This window comes from Hippichthys cyanospilos, chromosome 7, assembly GCF_059441005.1.
Source record: "Hippichthys cyanospilos isolate Australia breed blue-spotted pipefish chromosome 7, RoL_Hcya_1.0, whole genome shotgun sequence".
Classification (NCBI taxonomy): domain Eukaryota; kingdom Metazoa; phylum Chordata; class Actinopteri; order Syngnathiformes; family Syngnathidae; genus Hippichthys; species Hippichthys cyanospilos.
Window position 1 is genome coordinate 8,332,328 of NC_142375.1, and position 22,003 is coordinate 8,354,330.

The 22,003-nt window shown below is 37.6% G+C and overlaps 1 protein-coding gene across 3 annotated transcripts; it reads left to right on the top strand.

Moving 5' to 3' along the window:
• Positions 1–1,858: 1,858 nt before the first annotated feature.
• On the top strand, positions 1,859–21,552 carry LOC148420882 (calcium-binding protein 2-like). Of its 3 annotated transcripts, XM_088419327.1 has the most exons (8): positions 1,859–2,003; positions 2,217–2,399; positions 12,050–12,271; positions 17,333–17,363; positions 18,929–19,063; positions 19,680–19,789; positions 19,888–20,035; positions 20,942–21,552. In XM_088419327.1, the coding sequence occupies exons 1-8, from the start codon at positions 1,953–1,955 to the stop codon at positions 20,965–20,967; spliced, it is 906 nt and encodes a 301-aa protein (XP_088275453.1). In that variant the 5' UTR covers positions 1,859–1,952; the 3' UTR covers positions 20,968–21,552. The 3 variants fall into 3 exon arrangements, with proteins under 3 accessions (XP_088275453.1, XP_088275451.1, XP_088275450.1); XM_088419325.1 differs by lacking the exon at positions 12,050–12,271; XM_088419324.1 differs by lacking the exons at positions 1,859–2,003; positions 2,217–2,399 and adding an exon at positions 11,409–11,792.
• The last annotated feature ends 451 nt before the right edge of the window (positions 21,553–22,003 follow it).

A 22,003-nucleotide genomic window follows, 5' to 3' on the forward strand; every position in this document is an offset into this window, starting at 1 on the left:
ACGCTTGCATTTGGCAAGTAATCTTGCAAAACAATGGGTTCTCCGAGCATTCCAGCCTACTCCCACACTCCAAAAACATTCATGGCAGGTGTACTGTATTGGATGCAGTAAATTGTCCTTAGGTGCGATTGGGTGCGTGAATGGTTGTTCATCTCTGCGTGCCCTGCAGTTGTCTGGCAACCAGTTCAGGGTGTCCCCCGGCTACTGCCCAAAGGCAGCTGGGATAGGCACCAGCAAGCCAGCGACACCGGTGAGGATAAGTGGCTATACAAAAAGAATGGATGGCTGGTTCTTCATCAGAGGTCTGGAATGACAGAAATGATGCCTAATATACAGTAAATAAACCGGTGTGTGTAAGGGGGGGTTTATTTGTTTGTTTGTTTTTGCTTAAATTGTTCATCGCTAGAGGGCAGTCATCCTATCCATTAACATGAAACATGCTGAAGTAGGATTATGCTTTTCAGGTCCCATAATCCAGGATCATTATAAATCTGCGCTGCTGAACATTTGACCACCTTTCTGGAAGATTGGATTTGCACATATCAGACACTAATTTTTATTGATTTGCTCACAACTACCGTCCAAATTGTCTGGTTCCGCCGCACTTGGCCAGACACACGTCGTGGGTGTAATATGGGTCAAACCAATGTAGGATTACAATGGAGGTAGCTGTAATTTGGATAGAATATTAAAAAGAGAAGATCATGAATATAAAAACAGAACAGGATTAGAACGTAAGAGTCAGCCCTACATACACAGCTCCCTTTTGAGCTCAGCCATTCAACAGATAATCTCTCAGCAGTTGGGACATTTCTATTCCATTGTTTCCTTTTTTAGACCACTTTGAGCATGTACAGCAATCGTGTGTCACTTGAAGAAAGATGTACTCAGATAATGTGTGTTTAAACATAATAAAATCAAATATTTAAATGGATCATATTGAATGTCTCACTCAATATGTCAAAATACATGTGATAAAGTACTGTTCCTAACAGGAAGATGTGAAGAACCAGGAGAAGAGTTCAAAGGTGGAAGAAAGGATATAATGCACTAATACAGGACTTATAGTTTAGAGATGTTGCCTGGAGCATTAAAGCTGTGTTGCAATGTTTGTGATTTTCTTGCCTTCAGGCACTAATGTTATAATCTATACTCTCTCTTTAACTTGAATTCAACATGTAAAATCAATACAAGTAGAGCAGCTTGTTGAGACTGATGCTCGTCCATTCATACATGTAATCGTGGTTTGTATTTCTGGCTATCACTGCTTTGTACTACTGCTTACAAATATTTTGTTTTAATCCTGTCAAATGAATTTCAGCACATATTACAAAAAAGAGGCAGCAACAATCATTTTGAACGTGTGGTTTTATAAGACTTATTGCATTTAGGTATATATATATATATAATTTTTTGGGGTTGTTTGTTTAATCATTTTTTCTGCACAACTTGTCTTGTCCCATTTGACTTTTGGGGGGAGTTGCACACTACACACTTAAGTTAGCGGCCCCTCATAGGGTGCACAACAAAAATTCACACCATCATCCAGTTAGGGAGAGAGAGTGAGAAAATGAACTTATGTTTGGCTTTGAGGAAGATGTTTGCAATTCCCCTGACATTCTTCTCCAAAGAGTGTGCGTTTTAATACAATTGTATTTTTTTTCAAATGTCTGCTTATATATTGGCATGAAAGCAAATAATACTGTATATTGTTTTTGTGGAAGCATACCGCGGATATAATAAATGAGAAATGCAAGGAACACTGCCAGGCGGATGAAAATATGATGCATAGAGCAGCAGGGATGAAAGGGAGGCAGGGATGAGGGAAGGAGGAGCAACCACAGTAAGAGATGCGCCTCAGATTATCAACCGGTGTCAGATGCTTTACAAACAGATAAAGAGGACGAAAGGAAACAATAGACATCTCTGTGCATGCAAGTTTGGCAGAAAAGATGACGGACATGAAGAACATGGAGGTACCAGGAGAAAAGTTACAGAAGAAGGTCGGTGGATGTACAGCTGTCATGTTTTTGGACTTGCTGATGACTTGCGCCCAGCTATTATTCATCTATATGTTAGTCTGCTTTTCTCTTTTGAGGCCTACCTTGCTTAAACACGCTCCTTGTTGGAGTTCTATGTGTCTGTGTGTCATACATGCTTTCTGCTGCGCTTTCTCTCTTTTCTTATAATTGAGTGCTGCGTTGCGTTCTGTCCAGGGTTCCATTAAAAAGAAGATTGAGTCTCTGAGGCGTTGGAGTTCAGCTAGTATAAAGAGGCCTCCGAAGCCAAAAGCCAAAACCTTAAGCCTGTCATCCCCTGTGGGAGACCGTAAAGACCTTTGGCTGCAAGAGGGAGACAGGAGGAAGCTGCGGCCCATTGTTGACTCTGTATTTGGACAGGTAGGATCCTTAACTGGGCAATATTTTGTTTGGAGTTATTCAATTTAGAAAAAACCCCAGGACCCAAGAGGAAAAAAATACAATACTTTCCTTAATACTGTATTCATTCCCCCGTGGGCTTGCTTCGCCTTGAAGCCAAATGACGTTCTTATTTTACTTCCACTTCTATGCTGCTGGAGAAGTGGGCAAGAACATCTTTCGTGTCAAGACAAAGCAAATCCTGACTACATGCCATTTTCTATACAAAGGGCACCTCTCTTTTTTGCCGTATGATAAAGAACCATTCAGCACTTTTGAAAAATGCTTTGAGTATCAGAATGGACCTGATTGCAGAAGAGTGTATTTCTGAACACACCCAGAGCAGAGGTCTGTCGGTCCGTTACTAACGAATGCCAGTTTTGCCGACAGACCAACTTTTGGAAACAACTGAGTAAGCTTGCCTTAACTGTAGATTTTATCACTCGTTTTTATCCGTTGCCACGTGATGCAAGGTTCAACTTAACTACATCGACTAGCAGGCAAAACCGAAAAACCTTTTGAGTCATCCTTTATTTGACAAGTATGAAAGGAGCATGTGAATGTAGTGTTAACAAACTAGCTAATCCAGAAGCAATTGGTAATCACCCTCTTGCTAAGTGGTGAAACAAAATGTAGGAACAACGCAGTGGATTCCACATACTGCCCCGCGGATTCCACATAATGCATGTCAGCCCCACTGTGCCGTGTTGGGCCATGTTCCCCGGAAGGTCAAGGGACTCTCAACATGGTGATTAAAAAAGTAAAATTAAACGTTTTCTAAACTTCTGGAAACTAACCAAGCGCCTTTTGTGAAAAGCTTTGTACGGATAAAACTTCATTGCATGCTTCATTTACAATGGGTGAGTAGATACAGGATTCATTGTAATTTTCAAGTGAATTGGTGGACTCGTGATTCAAACAGTAATGTATATTTGTCGATGTTCCTGTGCCAATTAACAGAAGGAAAGCTCTTTTCATCTCAATGACAATGGCACAGAGAGGTCGTTTTTTTTGGTTCATCCAATCAATCAGCAAAGAAGAAGACAATCTTGTCTGTGTGAAGTGCTTTATCTTTGTAAATCCAGATGTAGATCACGTTCTTTTTCCATTTTGTTTTCAATTACCATATTTTTCGGACTATAAGCCGCAACTTTTTCCTCATGATTTGAGCCCTGCGGCTTATAGTCCCGTGTGGCTTAGCTGCAGTTTTTTTCCACCGGTCAAGCAAATGTGTGTGTCAGTTTATGAGGAAATAGAACTCAAAAGATGTGAATCAAATTGTTTTTAAATATACTATTAAAAATATTAAAAAATAGGTCTAAATTGAACAATATCTTGTATAAAAGTTTGTGACATGTAAATTTGATTTGAATGTTGGGACTAAGCATACAGGCATGTTCAGTCTGTTAAAGAGAGGCTGTTAAAGAGAGGATGTTGTAGCTGGTAGACAATCAAAAAACATATATAAAAAAAAAATTAAATAAAACTTTCATATACCACCTTTTCGCATAAATATCGATGTTATGACCTGCGGCTTATAGTCCACTGTGGCTTATCCGTGGGAAAGGATGGTTTTTTTTCCTCAATTTTTGCTTCTGTGGCTTATAGTCCGGAAAATACCGTACTTTTTAATGACGGAAAGGATGAGTACCAAAGAATATGTCTCATGTGAGTAGAACCCATGAAAAAAAAATGTGTGCACCTGTGTATACATGTACTGTATATATATATATATATATATATATATATATATATATATATATATATATATATATATATATATATATATATATATATATATATATATATATATATATATATATATATATATATATAACAAAAACAAGTCATTTTCTTTGATATATTAAAGATTGACTGAATAAACAATAAGAAATCTGCAACAGCCTTATTAAGATATTCATACAAAAATGTGTCAGTCACTGACAGATTCTTGTTTTGCTCTCAAAGGACAAATGACTGGAATGACTGGCCCACTATTTCCATTAAATTCAGGGTGGGGGAAACCGAAAAAACCTCGCTGGGATTTACGGATTACTTTGGTGCCAGTTAAACAATGGAATACTGTAGCCCATTTGATTTTATAGATTATCACTGGAAAGTCAGTCGATCAGCATCCTACCCCAAAATATATTAAGTGTGCCATGTTTTGCGGAACATGTTGGCAGTTGCCACAAAGGGAAACGTTATCCATCTAGGTAAATTTTGCTTTGGTATACACTGCTGCAACAACAAGGTTTTGTAACCCTATTTAAAAAAGACAACCCAGTTTATTATTATCTGGAAAGGGGGCTGATAAAGAAACATGTGTATTTTTTTTTTACTGGTATTTCAATAAATAGCGTCATCGGTCTTTGATGCAAAAGCCCATGTTCATTTCAAATACTTTCTTGAAATTCTAGCCTAGAAAGTAAAGACTACTCACCAGGTAAAAATAAATAATGCTTTGTAATTGTTTTTGCAGCATCCACATGTTCTAATTGGTAAACTAAATCCTCAACAACAAATGTAGCAGATGATATAGGTGGCGGGGGCTCTAGGATGAGGGCCAGAGGCTGATGGATGTCATTTAGAAAGAAAGACAGAAGAGATTGATTGGGATTTGACAGGGATTAAAGTTGAGCTGCAATGAGTGAGAAGACAAGACAGACAGATTGTGCATCTGTTTGTCTCGTCTTCTCACTCATCTTTCCCACCACTCTTTATTTCTCATTGAGACATAAGGAACTTGAGGCATGAAGCGCAGTCTGGACGGATGGATTTGGCAGATATAATTCAGTGTGTTAATTTGGCCTCCAATCCAGTCCATCCCACTTTGTTGTGAGGGTCAACTTATCCTGGCTGACTCTGAGCAAAAGGTGCTGCAGACTGCAGAGATGGGTGCTTGAGTAAATTTTGCCATGTAGGTCATTTCCCAGCGACCTGAACAACCATTTGTCATTATTTCAAGTTGAACCAATACGTTCATTGTCAGTCGCTCGTTAAGTCAATGTTATTTTCGTGCTTTCATCATCACAAAATTACTCCTCGTCACTATTGTTTTAGGTTATCGATAAAAAAATTTATTTTCAAGGGTATCGGCAGTGGTAGGCAAGTCGGTAGATTTCACTGGCCCGTCATTTGTCAGCAGCCGGCCTATCAGTCTGCCGTCGTTGATGTATGTTTGCCATCTGTCATCACTGAAATGGAGGTCTGTCACTGAAGGACTGCAAAGGTCTGTCACTACTGACCTGGTTTGTGATGATTTCGGTGAGGGTTGAAAACCTGCTTCAAATGGTCCTCAGATCATCAAGTTTCCAGTCATTTGTCATTTGTAAGCAAAGCCAGAATCCATCAATGACAGATTGACAGATTTTGTCAGTACTGTTTTGGATATTTTAATGAGGCTGTTGTAGATTTCAATATTTGGTGTAAAAAAATCAGGTAACAATTTCATATGTCAATTTCTTTGCTTCCATAAAGGTTACAAAAGCAACACTATAGTACTATAGTAAGTACTCTCAGTCAAAATGTACAGTATTTTGAGAGAATTGTTCTTATTGCCATCCTTTTCATAAATACTTTATGGACAACCATTTTCGATGCTGCGTATTAAAGGTGTGAAAGAAAATTCAACCAATTCGGGTAAGTCGACTATTAAAATACAGTAGACCAACTAAAAATATGCACCTCGAAGCTCTGCTGGAACCAGTTTGTGTCACTGTTTTCTACGTGCATCTTTTTTGCAGCCACAAGCAGTGTTGCGGCGGTCCTCCGTAACCAATTTTTGCCAGGTGTTTACATGAACCTTTCTTGCAGGCACATGCCGTGTTGCAAACATGGCTAAAGCAAAAGAGATCCCAAAAACTGAGGAAGTAAAAAATTAGGGATCTTCTCCATTTAAAAAAAACGGCAATTTTTTGTGAGGTGTGGGGGGTCAATTATTTAATTGTTCGATGGAATAGAAAACAAGATAATCGATTCGCTAACAGATTCGATGGGGGGTCAGATCCTATCTGACCTCTAGAAGATTACACCATCACTGATGACCAGTCAGTCACTGGGGATAGCCTGGTGATTAAATTGAGCAATGCCTGTGAATTTAGCCACTTTCATCTGCATTAAATGTATTTGTGTGAACCACTAATTTCCACCACAAGAATATTTATTAAATATTTGCACATCCGTTTGTCCATTTATTTTCTATACTGTACCTCATGGAGCTAGATCCCCTCCCATCTGAAATGATTATAAAGCATTTACAACACACTGATGCCGACAGTCAATCCAGGCAAGTGAAAATCATTTGCGATGATAACATCTGATAATCAATCATCTTTAAATATACTTATTTTGATGGATTTTTTTCTCTGTTATTTATGACATAATCTGTAATTCACAGTAAATTATGAGATACAGTAAATGCATTTTAATGATGAGAACTTTATTCTAACATCATGTCCATCTTATGAAAGTAGTTTACAGCTTTACTGAAGTGGCTTTTACTGTGGCAACAGTTGTGTCCTCTCCCATGGGATAAAGATCAAGAACACACAGTTCTAGCCTGTGCTATTTGTCATGTATATGTGTTATCCTATCAACGTAGAAAATAACTCATCCAGTGGATGTCCCAGACCGTTACGAAACCAAACTTTTTTGTTTGCCAGTACAGACGTACTTCCCTCTAACCACCTGTTGAATATTCTTTGAAATATACTTATTTATTTCATCATCCCCTAAACCTCTGATTGTGATATTGAGGTGGTTTAATGATGCACTCATGCAGGCAAAATGGAACTCCTCTATTGACTATTATATTTTTAGTATACCGTATTTTTGGACCACAAGCCACACCGGATAATAAGCCACAACAGCAAAACATGCTTTCAACAAAATACCCACACACTCAGATTGTTAGAATATTGCACCAACACAACAGTTACACACCTGATTGTGTTTACTAGCGGGGAGTGATCCCTACTGGCAAGTATAATGGCAGTTCAAATACAAAATCAATACTTCAATCGTCTCTTCTTCGGTCTCCTTTTGTTTACCAGGAAATTGGCCCCTGGTGGCTCGTAAAAAAAAAAAAAAAAAAAAAATCCACAGAGACATTTTTATATGTGTTTTTCAGTTATGCATCGACCGCTAAATCTTTTGAATTAAACACTGTCCGCATGAAAGAAAATAAAATATCAAGCCGCCAGTTGATCCCCCATTCTCCAGGAGTGACCATCCCAGGTTACTTGAACTTCTTCACACTAGACGAGATCTCATCCCTCATCTGGGAAGCATACACTTCCTTTTTTTTTTCAACTGAGGACCATTGTATATGGACTATTGATCCTCATCCTAATTGCTTCCCACTCGAATGTGATTCACTTCAGTGATCATTAAAAATCACGGCTAGATAAAGAAGCGACAACAACAACAAAAACATAATCTACAAAAAACAGAGATGCTATACTGAGGCCCCCAAACCATACTCAGGGTTTAGGGTGTACCCTGTCCGAAGACTGCTGGGATGGACTCCAGCATGTCCACAACCTTCGTGAGGATAAGGAGTTAAGGTAATGGTAGCTGGATTTTAAACAAAATGCTCATGCAGTTTATGACACATTTTGGAGTATTCTGCGCCTATATTAGTGTTTAAAAGTTAGTATATAGGTCAGCACACCACTACCTTTTTTAGGATCACATGGCTCACATCAAATTTCAGAAGTCCAAATTCCCAAATTTTGGACTCATCCATCTTGTTTTTTACTGCCCCAACACTGGATTTTCCGACCCAACTTCTGTGCTTGCAGCTGTCGAGGGAATACTTATGTACAAATATCTGGAATTTTGTCACTGACATTCCTTAAAACCACCAATAGTGTTTGAAATATGTCATTTATTTCTGTCCGTTATTTTGATTAGACACTATTGCTTTTCAAAATATATAGTTTGCATGAATATTACTGTACACGGGGGTCACTGCTCTCTTTACTACGAATCATCATGTGACTTTGTGTGAAAATGTACAATGCGGGGGAAGCCCACTACAGGGATGAGGCTTGTTAATCTGATGGTGGTCCAGATGGATCAGTGAGCTATAAGACACATACTATTATATAACTGAGACATTGTGGATAAGTCATGCTGTCTCCTTTTACAACAAAATTTGAATTGTACAATGTGCATCCAGTTTCAAGGTCAAGAGCAGGAAAATCAGTGCGGTTTGAGGACCCGTGGTTGGAAGTCAAATACAGTTTAGGTGTTGGAAAAAAATAAAAGGATTTAATCTTCCGTCAGCATGCTGTTTTGTGCTGCATCTTTCTGTGAAGGACCTCTACTGTTGGCCATTACGTATTGCAGTTTGAGTGCAGCTTTAGCTCTCGAAAGGCCAAAAAGATAAACTCTGCTGCAATCTGTTGGCGACGTTTCGATAATGCAGCATATGTGAAAGCCGTTCTCTCTGCACGTCTTGGCTCTCGCTAATAATCTCTGGTGCGGTTTGTTGACTCTGCACTTGCCCTTAAAGGCAATAGACCATTTTACTACCAGTTCTCCCATGATGTAAAAAATAAAAAATATTCCGTTTTATTTTTATTGGCCTACAAAATTGCTTTGCTTGGTACTATTGATTTGTTGCAGCTTTGCACTGTATCCAACTACATGCAAACACCTTGCAATGCTCAAATCATTTTTACATTGTGGTAAATTCTAAACGTGCATTTGTAGTTATCCTTATGATATATATACTTATAATATATATGATGACGTATCTTATGATATGATGACATATCTATCATATGATATATATCCTTATAATATATAAGGATATATTATAAGTCTTTATAATTTTAATTAAGTTGAATTGTACCGAAAGCAGTGGCATGGAGGAAGACTGCTTAGCACGTCTGCCTTACAGTTCAGAGGTCCCGGTTTCAATTCCAGCATGGCCTGGCCTTCCTGTGTGGAGTTAGCATGTTGTCCCTTGTTCACCAGGGTCTCAAGGTCTCCTCCCACGTTTCAAAAACATGCATGGTAGGTACATTGGACACTCCAAATTGTGACTGTGAGTGGTTGGTTGTCTCGGTGCGCCCTGCAATTTTCCGGCAACCACTGTGTTGAGAGTAATGTAATTGCTGTAATGCATTACTTTTTGCTTTAACGTGGTAGTGTAATATTGTTACAAATGAGAGTAATGTAATACATTACAATGCATTTTTAGCCCGAAAGTGGTGTTTTTTTCCGGGCCAAATTCCCCACGAACACTGCGAGAACATTGGAGGAGAATAGTCAGGGGAAAATATTGATTTGATGTTGTTAGCAACAACAGAGATTAATGTGGCAGCAGAAAATGACCGGTTGAATATAGACAATAAGAGCACAAGATGGACATACATTTTGCAAGATTCTGAAGGCAGACTCGATATACATAATGATCCATTGTATTTTTAGAATGGAAATTTGGCAGAAGTGTCAACCACACCCTTTTTTGCCCTCTCGTATAAGACATTTATTTTAACCTTGCAGTGGCTTTAAATGATTTAACGACAAAGCCAACAACAAAGCCATCCATGTCATTTTCTGTTGTGGTTTCAGGTTGGATTTTCTTTTTTGGGGGATTTGGGTATTTTCAAGTTGTGGGTTTTTTTTTAGTTCTTGTGTCTCGCTCTCATTTGGTTTCCCTTGCGTCGATCCTCACTACCATGAATTGTTTTCACCTGACTGTGTACCTGCCCTCCTTGTCATCCAATCAACTTCCTCTGCCTTTTGTTCCTCCCCAGCCGGTTCACGTTTCCTTGTCAAGTCTCTAGTCTATTTAAGTCAGAGTTTGCATTCAGATCGTGTCGAGTCATTGTCTTTGTCACATTGTCGTTTTGCAACTGGTCGGAGTTCATGCCCAAGTTGCCTCACAGCACTAAGATTTGGTCCTCTTTTTTTTTTTTAAATACCTTTTTTGGAGTTCATCTCGCTTCCCGCTTCACTGCCTTAGGCGCACCATCATGCCGAACCATGACAATCCAATCATGCGTTACATATTATTATTGTTACACAATTTACTTATACTCAGACATCATTCTTAATGAAATGTATTAGCATAATATACAGGTATAGCACTGGAAGCACTGCAAAAAACTGAATATAATTTGTCAAATGGAGAACAGGCCAGGAAGAATAAAAAAAAATTATGACTATATGTGTTTTTCTGAGTGTGTTTAGGCCAGCTGAGAAGGCCTTAATGGCAAATATAGTCAATGAATCATCTGCAGATTTTGAATGGTCTCTATGTCTTGCTTTAAGATGAGAGAATTGCTATTCATTTTTTGTCACTGAGCAAGGAAGTGCCCTATATTTATGACATACTTAATAACATAATTATATACACATGGGAATACCTATCCCATACATATGACTTGTTTTGAAACAATCTTTAACAGTACAAATTTACTAAAGTAAATGTCTGAGTCTTACAATTGCATGTCCCTTGCTTATGAGAGGAACTCAATTCAAGCCTTTACGCTCATGTCCAACATAACCCGTTCCTCTAATCTGAAATGCCAGGGATTAAACACACAGCCAACTCCCCATCCGTAATTCTGCCCATACACCTCCCCCTTCCATGCGCTCATGTGGAGTTGTGCCAGGCTAGTCATTTTGAGACCATAAACATGATGTTCGGGGGGCAGAGAGAGAAAAGTAGGTGGGATGGATTAGATTAAGTTGGTCCAAATTCAAACGATTGCTTGCTCTCGACCAGGGTGATAGAGAGTGTTAGAGATAGCGAGGGAGTGTGTGTGGATGTGTGTGTGTGTATGTGTGTGTGTGTGTGTGTGTGTGTGAGCGAGAGAGAGAGAGAAAGAGAGAGAGAGAGAGAGAGAGAGAGAGAGAGAAAGAGAGAGAGAGAGAGAGAGAGAGAGAGAGAGAGAGAGAGAGAGAGAGAGAGAGAGAGAGAGAGAGAGAGAGAGAGAGAGAGAGAATATTCAAGTCATGCAATCAGAGATTGCGGTTGTTTCAGCCCGGATATGACCAGGCTGTGCAACACTTGACCTATTATGCTTCAGCAACTGTTCATAAAATTACCCTCCATGTCTTAAAACTCTTTTAGCAGGCTCCAATGCCCTATTGGAGTTTAGGATAGGACGCTGCACCATGTGGACACATTGGCTCTATCTGGACCACTAGGCATTTGGATGGTACCTTGTTTACGCAAGAAGAAAGTTTTCTTGATATGCGCAGGATGTCAAACGTGATTGGATTTCGGACTTTAATGTGAGAACGAGCAGAAGTGGGACACAGGAGCAGTGTTGAGAGGGCAAACCGGGGAAAGAAAGTCTGGTAATGGGAAATATCAACAAGACATCTAGAAAAAACAGTACAAAGAGTAAGGTAAGGATGTTTGTGACTGTTCGCTAGGAAATGATAAAAGCCGTCAGGGTTATCGATCGAGCAATCTCAAATGCGTTTACGTTTTATTCAAAAATAAATGTCAAGCACGTGCGAGCGTTACATATTAGACACTAGAAATTACATTACACTGTGGAGTTAAATTAATTTAATCATTTAAATGAGTTAAGTGAGTAAAGTAGGAATGAATTTGTGTCGCTGCTGCCATTGATCATTTTATTTGAATCCCCTTTTCTAAGGGGGAGTCTCCTGTAGAGCAAAGTGGGTCCCCACTGGCTACAGCCATGCTGGGGAGCCTGAGAGATGCTGTGGAAGTGGACACAGAAGAAGATGAGGAAAGAGGGAGCGAGCCGGAGTTTGATGAGCCACTCTGCGCTCTGGTTAAGAACTGCAACATGTTGCACAACATAGTGGGGCCTGCGTGCGTCTTCCTCAAACAGGGCTTCGCACAGAGCCAGCTCGTATGTATGACTGCTGCATGCACACTCAGAAGAAAGATAGAAACATTCACTATTCTGGAGACATGAAAATGATCTTCTCTTTCAGATTTATGACATGCAATTGTAATATATTGAGATCCATAACGGGCGAGAAGCACTAATTGAAAAGGGGCATTAAGAGAGAAAGTAGTCACAGATTATGGCTGATTTACTGAGTTAAAGTCCGTAGGGATATGGGATAACCTTGAACGTAGAGGAGACATTTTACGACTGGACTTAAATACAATAGCTTGGCAATATTTTACCATGTAAATGATTTCACATTATGTTACTTGTGGCAGGTTCACAATTACTGTGGAGACAATTTCCAAATAGTGGGACAGTATTAATGGTTCTGCTGAAAAGTAAAAAGTAGGATAAAGATGGGTGCTGCATTAAAATTGCACATTTAAAACAAACAACTAAGCAAAGCTAATTAAAAGCTAGTGAAAACATATATGTTTTAAGACTACATTTGAAAGAAGATATTGTTGGAGATGAGCGGAGTTTCAAAGCCAAACGGTTCTATAATGCCATAAGAACTAAAGCCCTTTCAGCTGATTTGGAATGAATACTGTATGTGGTATACTGAGGAAATATTTATGCGGATCAAAGTTGTCCTTTTAATGTATACAGTAGTAACTGAGCATGTTGGAAACAAAAGGCGGGGCAGTGCATTTACAAACAACATGTAAAGCCTTTTAAGAGACTTTAAAACTGGTGTAATGTTCTCTTACCTGGTTGTTTTCTACAAAAATCTAGACGCAGCAATTTGAATAAGTTAAGGTTTTTTACGTGCTTAATTTGTTAAACCAGAAAAAAGGCTCAGTAATCTACACCAGTGAATATAAATGCATGAACTGATTTTTCAGAGTCCGATACAGATAGGTGATGTTACTTTTCATATGATCCTTAGCTAATCTATATTATTCACCATTTATCCTCAGCGGGGTCGCAGGTGAGCATGTACCAGGTTACATCATTGAAACAAAAATTCTCACTCACACCCAAAAGCAATTTAGAGACTTGAATAAAGAAAACGTGTATGGTTTTAAATGTGGGAGGATGCTAATATTCGCGCACACATATGCAAGCACACAAGCATAAACAAAGTAAGCATTTGAACCACCAATTTTATTTTGATATTCGGGATGATGTGGATGGGAATACCAAAAGTTCATGCAAGACTTTAATCCCTCTGTCTCTCTCAAAACTAATTGAAGCAGTTGTAGATTTGTGACCATGCAGTCTGACCAAAGTGATAAAAAATTAATTTATAGTCAATTTTGAACCTATGAACCTTGTGCAAAACAATGTTGGAATAGGGAAGTATTCCTCTAACCATTCCCACAAATTTGCAAGCAAAAAAGGGAACAAAAAATAAGCAAAAATCAGAAATTGCCCATCAGAAAGATCTAGGGGGGAAACATCCCAACTCTAGATTAATGTTTGAATCAATGAGAAATGAATTAATCTATTGAAATATCGCAAAGTTTGTCCTTGCAATAATTTGTTGCTTTTTAATGAGGGAAAAGAAACAAGGGAAGATGATTTCCTTTAGAATACGTCACCAACATTTTTTTTGGTTGTTTGTTTTTACCAGATGTCTTAATGCTGCAATGAGGTCATCAAAGCATTACTTGGGTCAAAGTATTTTAATAGAAATTAGCTTTAATAGAAGTTAAAGTCACGAGGTACGATAAGATTTGAGTAAAAGTCTCTTAAGTATTTGATGGGAACGTACTACTTAAGCATTAAAGAACCGGTAATTAACGTACAATTGACTTACATAGTGAGAGCATTTTTTGTTTGAAAGTCAGTCTTTATTCTTACTTTTCTTTTAGTTTATCGGTACTTCAAATTTTGGGGTCTTGCACGAGAATGGCATTACAATTGTTCTGCTTTGCAGCAGTCCATGCATTATTTCATCTTTATTTTTGAGTAACATCTTGAGCAACAAAAATGTTAAAGAGAATTGTGTAAGTGTAGTTTTATTTTGAAAATGTTGCGGCAGAAAATGTAAAGTTGTCCTGTAATATAATTAATCGAACAAAGATAAGTGAAAATTATAAGTATTCATGCTCCATGACTTTGCAGGACAGCCTGTAATACCATATGTATTGTCTTTCCAAAGTGGCCTTGTTTCGTTTAATGTTTGGAATAACCAAGATTTGTAGTGCAGAAAACAAAGTGTAGAAGAACTAAAATCGTCGAAACAGGCCAAAATATGTCGACTTTTTGTCAATATTCATATCTGTTACAATTCATTACAATTCCAATCAAGAATCTTACATGTGAATATGTACAGTGTTTGCAGGTGACTTGATGCCCGTTGCAACTGGCAAAATTGGTTTTGGGTGGAAAAATGAAAACCCGATAAGCTTTCGTGATTTGTAATGCAATTTTAGGCCGTAATCTCCTTGTGTTGGCCCCTCAGCAACCTCTAATCCAACCCTGTATTATTCCTGCAGATGATGCTGCAAAACATACCGTGCCCAGATGTGTCTTTGTGTTACCTCAACACTGTTACAAATGTTTGTGCAATTTTTTTCGATGATAAAAAACTGAATTATTCATTTAGTTGAATATGTCATAATAAGAGAGTTGTCAATATCAAATCTTTTTTAAAACGGATTATTGATTTTACATCGAATAACTTGGGAATCACCCCACCTCCCAAAAAAATATGTCATTTTATTTCTTTTTAGTTGTTTTTTTTTTTTCATTATTACTCAGGTTGAACATGAGTTGAAGTGAGTGGATATAAATACGCATTGTTTATCTTCTACACATTTGAATTCTTACACACCAACAAAATTTGGTAGCAATCGCAATTAGCATTAGGGCGCTAGCAATTACACTATCAACAAACAATAACTACCTTTCAGTTCCCGTGTGCATTTCACATATATAGTAATAGTGTCATTAAAGCTACAAAGGATGCTTCAACAATACTTTGTGAGTAAACCCTGAAAGTGGAGCTAACTCTGTTAGCTACAATGTCAATAACTTCCTCTTAGTCTTCTTCTTTTGCTGCTTTTGCTTCTTCTTGAGAAGCAGACTGAGCACAATTTGCGCTTGACTGCCCTCTCTAATTTAAATACTAAAACTATACATTGTTTGCAGTCACAGGCAGTGGTGTCGTGCAGAGTATACGTCGTATACCCACTTTGTTTAGGGTAAGCATTGCATATACCCACTTCTAACCTCCACCGATGCGCACCTCTCAGTAATATCCAACTGCCTCTTTTCCCTCTAAATTCTCTAAATTTCCCTCTAAATGGCTCGACACCATTCGAGGAAGAGTGTTATGTTAGCCACATAAGCCGGGTTTTGACGCACAGATGTACATTTTTAAACCAGCCGTATTCTTACTTACGATAGTTATCGTAATGGGACGAGCTAAAGGAGGGGAATGTCAGTTGGCTGTTAGCAAGTGCCTGTAACAGCTAACAGCTCGTGTTAGCAGAGTTTGCTAAGGCATTATTTAAAATAAATGAAGCAGGCAGATCTAAAGGGACACTCTGTAAGATTCAGACCATTTTTCATTAAAAAGTAATTCATTATATACTGGTACATTTCAAAAACTTGCAAATGGATCTCTTCTTAATGACCAACAGTATGTTTTAAATATAATCCTAGGTCTAGTTATCATTAAATTTTACATGGGCGGTTTCCAACTGATTCAATTAAGAGTGCACCAGTTTAAAAACGAGGAAAGATAATCTATTTGCCTCGATAATTAATTGCGGTCTTTCGGCATATACCCACAATCATAAACTTGGTGAAACACAGATGCTGCTCAACTTCAGTTATTTATGGTAAAATGAACTGAAACCGCGTTGCGAGGAAAAGGAAAAGCAAAAGCCAAAGCTGGCAAGGCATTCACTGAGCACTCACAACGTGGGAAATCTGAAACACACTTAACAACACGGAACAAATAGTCAGTTTACGCCGATGAACACAAGAAACTATAAAGAGCTTACAAAAGATATTAATTTTGTTTTGCCATAGTTTTTACAAATTGTTGGTGCGTCTTATACATGGTAATATTGAAAATTCCAGAATTTGACAGTCAGTGACAGAGGGTGTCAGAATGACCTTTGCAAAATAGATGGGATTTCTGGCACGGTACAAGTGTAAAACAAATTCCAAATTAAAATAGTTCTTATGCCAATGCATTCTGCTTAAAGAACAAAAACTGAGACTTTAGCTGCAATGGGCATGAAAGGAGAAAAACAAAAACATAATTGTGCACCCGGCATTGTCCCCTGATCTCAACCCTATTGAGAACCTATAGTACATCTTTAAAAGGAAACTTCCAAACATAAACACAGACCTTCCTGCACATGTTAAACAGGTATCAAAGAGGAGTGCCATTGTTAAATATGTTTTATTTAACATTATTTCATTTGGCAGACAGATTGACAGGAACACCCTCATTGGGGTTTTGATCATGATGACTCTTTAACCTAATAGTTGACTATTAGGAAGAAATACAGTATATCCTCTGCAACTCACATTGACTATTTACCTGAATGAACCTAAATAGCGCATGCAGAATAATCTGCAACCCAATGTGTGTCAGTCCCCTGGTGTGTTGTTTTCAAACAATATTTCAATTGTGTTTTGTTAATTAAGTGTAAAATGTTGAAAACGGAATGATGATTTCCGCTGTGTATTTGTTGTTATCTTATATGTTGTGCTTTCTGCCTCATATGGTCTCTAATATTAGTTTCTAATTAGAGTTGTTGCAAGTTCACCCAGGTCATGGTACATTTGTGTATGTACGCAGAAATGCAAACGTTTGCTTGTGTGTATCAAAAACGCGACAGCACATATTTTTCTGACGAGTACAGTAGACACATGAAAGATTACTAACCCTTTTTTATTTATTTATTGTTTTTTTATACCAAAGGGGATACAGTGTGTTGTTTGTTGTCAGTATCTTCCATATAATGTGTAGATAGTCTAACTGCTATTTTGCCCTCTTGGCTCTCCTCTTCTTTTCATGCTCTTTTCATCTCAATCTACACCCGGCAGGACAGAGACCTCCGGCCTGAAGAAATGGAAGGTATGATTGCTCTGGTAAAAATTATTGCATCTTTTCCCTTACCCTGTCATTCAGTCTGATCTCATCAATTGATTGGTACAAGGAAAGCTTTTCTAACTTTGCCCTCTCCTTGACAGTTTTTATGAAATGTGTGTCTCTCAATAAGCGCTGAAATGATATGTGATTTTTATGTTAAGATATCTAACTGTGACAGTATTATGGTCATTTTAATAATAAATAATTTTATAGAAAATACAAATGTGTAAAAGATGGGTAGATTTGCCTTTTCCCTGGGATTGTTTTCAGGTTCAAATGCTAATCACTGTATGACATACAGTGTATGTCAGCTCAACTGTAATGATTTTTAAGATATAAATATGCAATTACAGGTGCATGCTATTGGCGCAGTGGCAATTGGGTTCCTATAGTGCCATGAAAAAGCATTTACCCCCTTCTCAAGTTATTTTTCTTTGCATAATTGTCCCCTTGAAATATTATATTTGACATCTGTAAATCTGGAAAGGCTTTCCAAATCACCCCTAAAGCTTTAGGACTCGAGGGAATCAAGATGATTATCTGCAAATCGTGGTGGTAGTGAGATGGTCTGGCGCGACTCCGCTCTTTCAGGTCATGATGAAATCACAAAAAACATGGTTTCAAACCTAAAACGAGAAAAAGAAATGAAAGTGTCGCGCTTTGAACGTTTCTTGCATGCCAAACAGACAAGTCGACTATAATCGCACATGTCACGGGCACTCCTCCAATGTCGACTTAGAATGGAGCCCATAGCTGACCAAACATGAAAACAGTTCCAATCTGATCGATGTCACGCCGGGGAGCCAATCATCTTAAAGCGGTGCCTGAGAGCTAATTGACTGATTGCCTTGCTAGTCTTGTCCAACCTGTTGACTGTTGACTCTAGTACCTCCAGTGGGTATCCCAGAGTGAATCTCACACGTGAGTGACTACGCACGGCATCTCTTTCACGGCAAATAGGATGAGGATGAAAGAGCACTGGGAAGATGTTACAAAGGCTGTTGTAATAAATTGCAATTTTGAGTGTAAATGCTACTTCCCTGTTATCATGTTTGGTCAGCTACAGGCTCCATTCTAGTTCAACGTCTGAGGGCAGTTTTTCCGAGGGCAACTCCGACCCTCCATGCTCCCCGACTGCGGCCAAGGGAGGAAAATGGGAAGGGATAACGGTACAGTGACTGTATAAGTTTTTAAAATGTGTGTAATGCAGTAATCTTTGTCTCAAATATGTAAAATAGAAATACTTGCAGGGGAGGGGTGTCCTACTTCACATTTCATTTTTTTAGGACGGGTTTCGGTCCCCATTAACCACGAAAAATAAGGGTACACTTTAAAGAGATTCCTAAAAATTGAAGGGGAAGCTCAAGCCTATGTTCATTCTTCTTACCATATCACATCTGTGAAATAACCAGTTCCATAAAATATTCCTGTGTTTATAGCATTCTGCTGGTTGCAGTGCATTTGCACCTATCTACCATCACATTTAAGAGTGGCACAAATACTTATTAGCACCACTGTAAGCACTGAAAGCACAAAAAATCTTCTTACAGAGCTGCGCGAGGCTTTCAGAGAGTTTGACAAGGACAAAGATGGCTTTATCAGCTGTAAGGACCTTGGCGAGTGCATGAGGACAATGGGATATATGCCAACAGAAATGGAACTGATAGAACTCAGTCAGCAGATCTGTAAGTCCAAAACAAACTGTTCATTGAAAAACTGAAACTCAGATTCAACAACCACCCACGTCCTTATCCCCCCTACAGGAGTTATATAGGGGGATAAAATATTTGCCTTTACATTGATCTGATTGATTAAATGTGATAGATAGTCCATAGGCCATTTTATACAAGACCACTGATGGCTGTAATGTTATCATTTGCGAGCGATCAAGATACCACTTAATTGTGTAAAGTGAGCATAGTCATAAAAGACTGGAAGAAAAGTTACATTTTGTTACTGAAAGGTTTAAGTTACTGAAAAGTTTGAGCACCTTGATTTCCTACTTTTTTTCCTTTTTTTTTTGTATCTTGTTAATTTTTCATGGTTAGAAATATTGCGGATTACATGAAAATATTGCATAACTGTTTCGTCTTTTTCCCAAATGTATAGGATCCAATTGGTTTGCCTCTATGTGTCAAGGTAAAACTAGGTAGCGGTGTTAAATAATTATTTTAAGAAAGTTGTATAATCAAGTAGTTGTACCCTCGCAGACTGGGCAATTTTTTTATGGGTTAACTGTTAAAGACTTAACAAGATATCTGTCCTGTAGTTTCTCTTACGTTTTGTGTTTGTGGCCTTTAGGTGGCGGCAGAGTAGACTTTGAAGACTTTGTGGAGTTGATGGGTCCAAAAATGCTTGCTGAGACGGCAGACATGATCGGAGTCAAAGAGCTGAGGGATGCCTTTAAAGAGGCAAGCATAATAATAATAATAATAATAATAATAATAATAATAATAATATATACATGGACTCCTTTGTATTTTTCTTTTTTTACCTCACATTTTTCCAGTTTGACTCTGATGGAGATGGTCAGATCAGTCTCGGGGAGCTAAGAGAAGCCATGAAGAAATTAATGGGAGAACAGCTGAACCATCGCGAGATCGATGAGATCCTGCGTGACGTCGACCTCAATGGGGACGGAGAGGTGGACTTTGAGGGTGAGTGTATGGATGCCCAAACTATAAGATATAATTGCTTAAAAACGTATTGGATCCTTCCTTGAGAAAATGAGTGTTCATTTGTAAATTAGCCGTGTTCAAAAAAGCTATTTATTGTTTCCTGTTTAAAAGTATTTGAACCAATTCAAAATGGCATAATGCATGTGTCCTAAATAAAATTGTAATAAAATAGAAATACCATATGTGAAATAAGTGATATGGTACTGTGATGGTGTTAGCGGTGTCATAATTAGGATTGTTGCATGCTCTAGGTAGATATAGGTGGGGCAGATTTAAAAAAAAAAACGTTTTTTGTAGGGATAATTCACACCATTCTTGCGACCTTTTTAGAATTTCATTTTTTCTTCCTTTCTTGCTTCTAATACTGTCTTTTTGTACTCTCAACAAGTGACACATAATTATCATGGCCAATGCAGAATTGCTCAACAACACATTCGAATGATTTTTCTATGGAATTGTGATGATCTCAATGTGAAGTAAACATTGATGGGGGGAAAATATACAAACACGTTCAAACGCAGACTTCAATATTAAGAGTGAAGTCTACTAGTGAAGTCTGTGGTGGAGCTGTGTTGGAGCTGAATGTAATTTTTCCCATAATGCCGTGATAAAAGATTTGTTTTGTTTTGTTTTTCTTAAATCAAGGCAATTTATGATGAATAATTCTATTTGTGCGTAATGGCATGAATATCCTTACACAACTCTTTCTCATAAATCCCATGATTTCCTGGATTCCCTGTAATGTTCAGGTGAAAATAGTATTTGTATGGTCAGGAAATGGACTTAATACATGTCCTTCTAAATATTCATCTTAAAAATCAGTTTGAGTTTACATTAAAGGCGCACTAACCTTTAATCAGAATATGTTCTTTTTTTTTCCCACAGAGTTTGTGAGGATGATGTCTCGCTGACCAAGTTGTCATTGTTAAAATGAATGGGGACTGCACACTGTTAATGCTATTGTAATTCTTCTTGCTATACCTTACAACATTGATTGTGCCCATCCTTTCATTCTGTAACAAGTGGAACAGAACCCTATGCAAGTGTTGCTCTGTGACGTATGTCGTATGGCTGTTGAGACATGCAAGGGGATTATGCGAAATAGATAAATTAACATGGAGAGGAACGACTGTGCTCAAATACTTAGGTCAAACGCTCCATGCAGATTGGTTTTGTCAAAAACACAAGAAAACACAAGCAAGCAAAATGAACTTGCTGCTCACAAACTTTTTTCTCCTCGGATTACCTCATTTTGGTTATTTACTCATTGCTAAGCCACTTTAGTATGAGTATTCATTTACTTTTTAAAATTTTGTTTTGAATATTTGCCTGTAGTATTGTTTGTAGTATAAGTTGCAATGTCTAAAAATAGATCTGAATAAATACTTAAGACTTCAATGTTCATTATGCCAATCTAAGTATTGAACTGTGAGTGTATTTATATATATATATATATATATATATATATATATATATATATATATATATATATATATGTATATATATATATATATATATATATATATATATATATATATATATATATATATATATATATATATATATATATGCACCTTTAATATATTGACAGACAGTATTTGGATTTTAACACCGAGTACATATGTTAGGCATTTCAAATACAAATATACTCTGTCCCCCCAAAAATAAACATGCATTGCGTTGTTTGCTTCTCCTTTTTGATAAACACTTTATTAGAAAATAATAATTGAGTTGTACAAAGAAATCTACTACGACAGTTTCTAAGAGCAAATAATTTAAAGGAATTATGGGATAAAAATAAAACAAAACTAAATTAATGAACTCACTATCATTCATAATGAGGATCATTTTTATTGAAATTAAGTAATGAAAAGATAATCGTTGACAAACGTAATAATTTTATGGCAGACTAATGTAGACTACTACAGATTACTGATCAAATCCCTC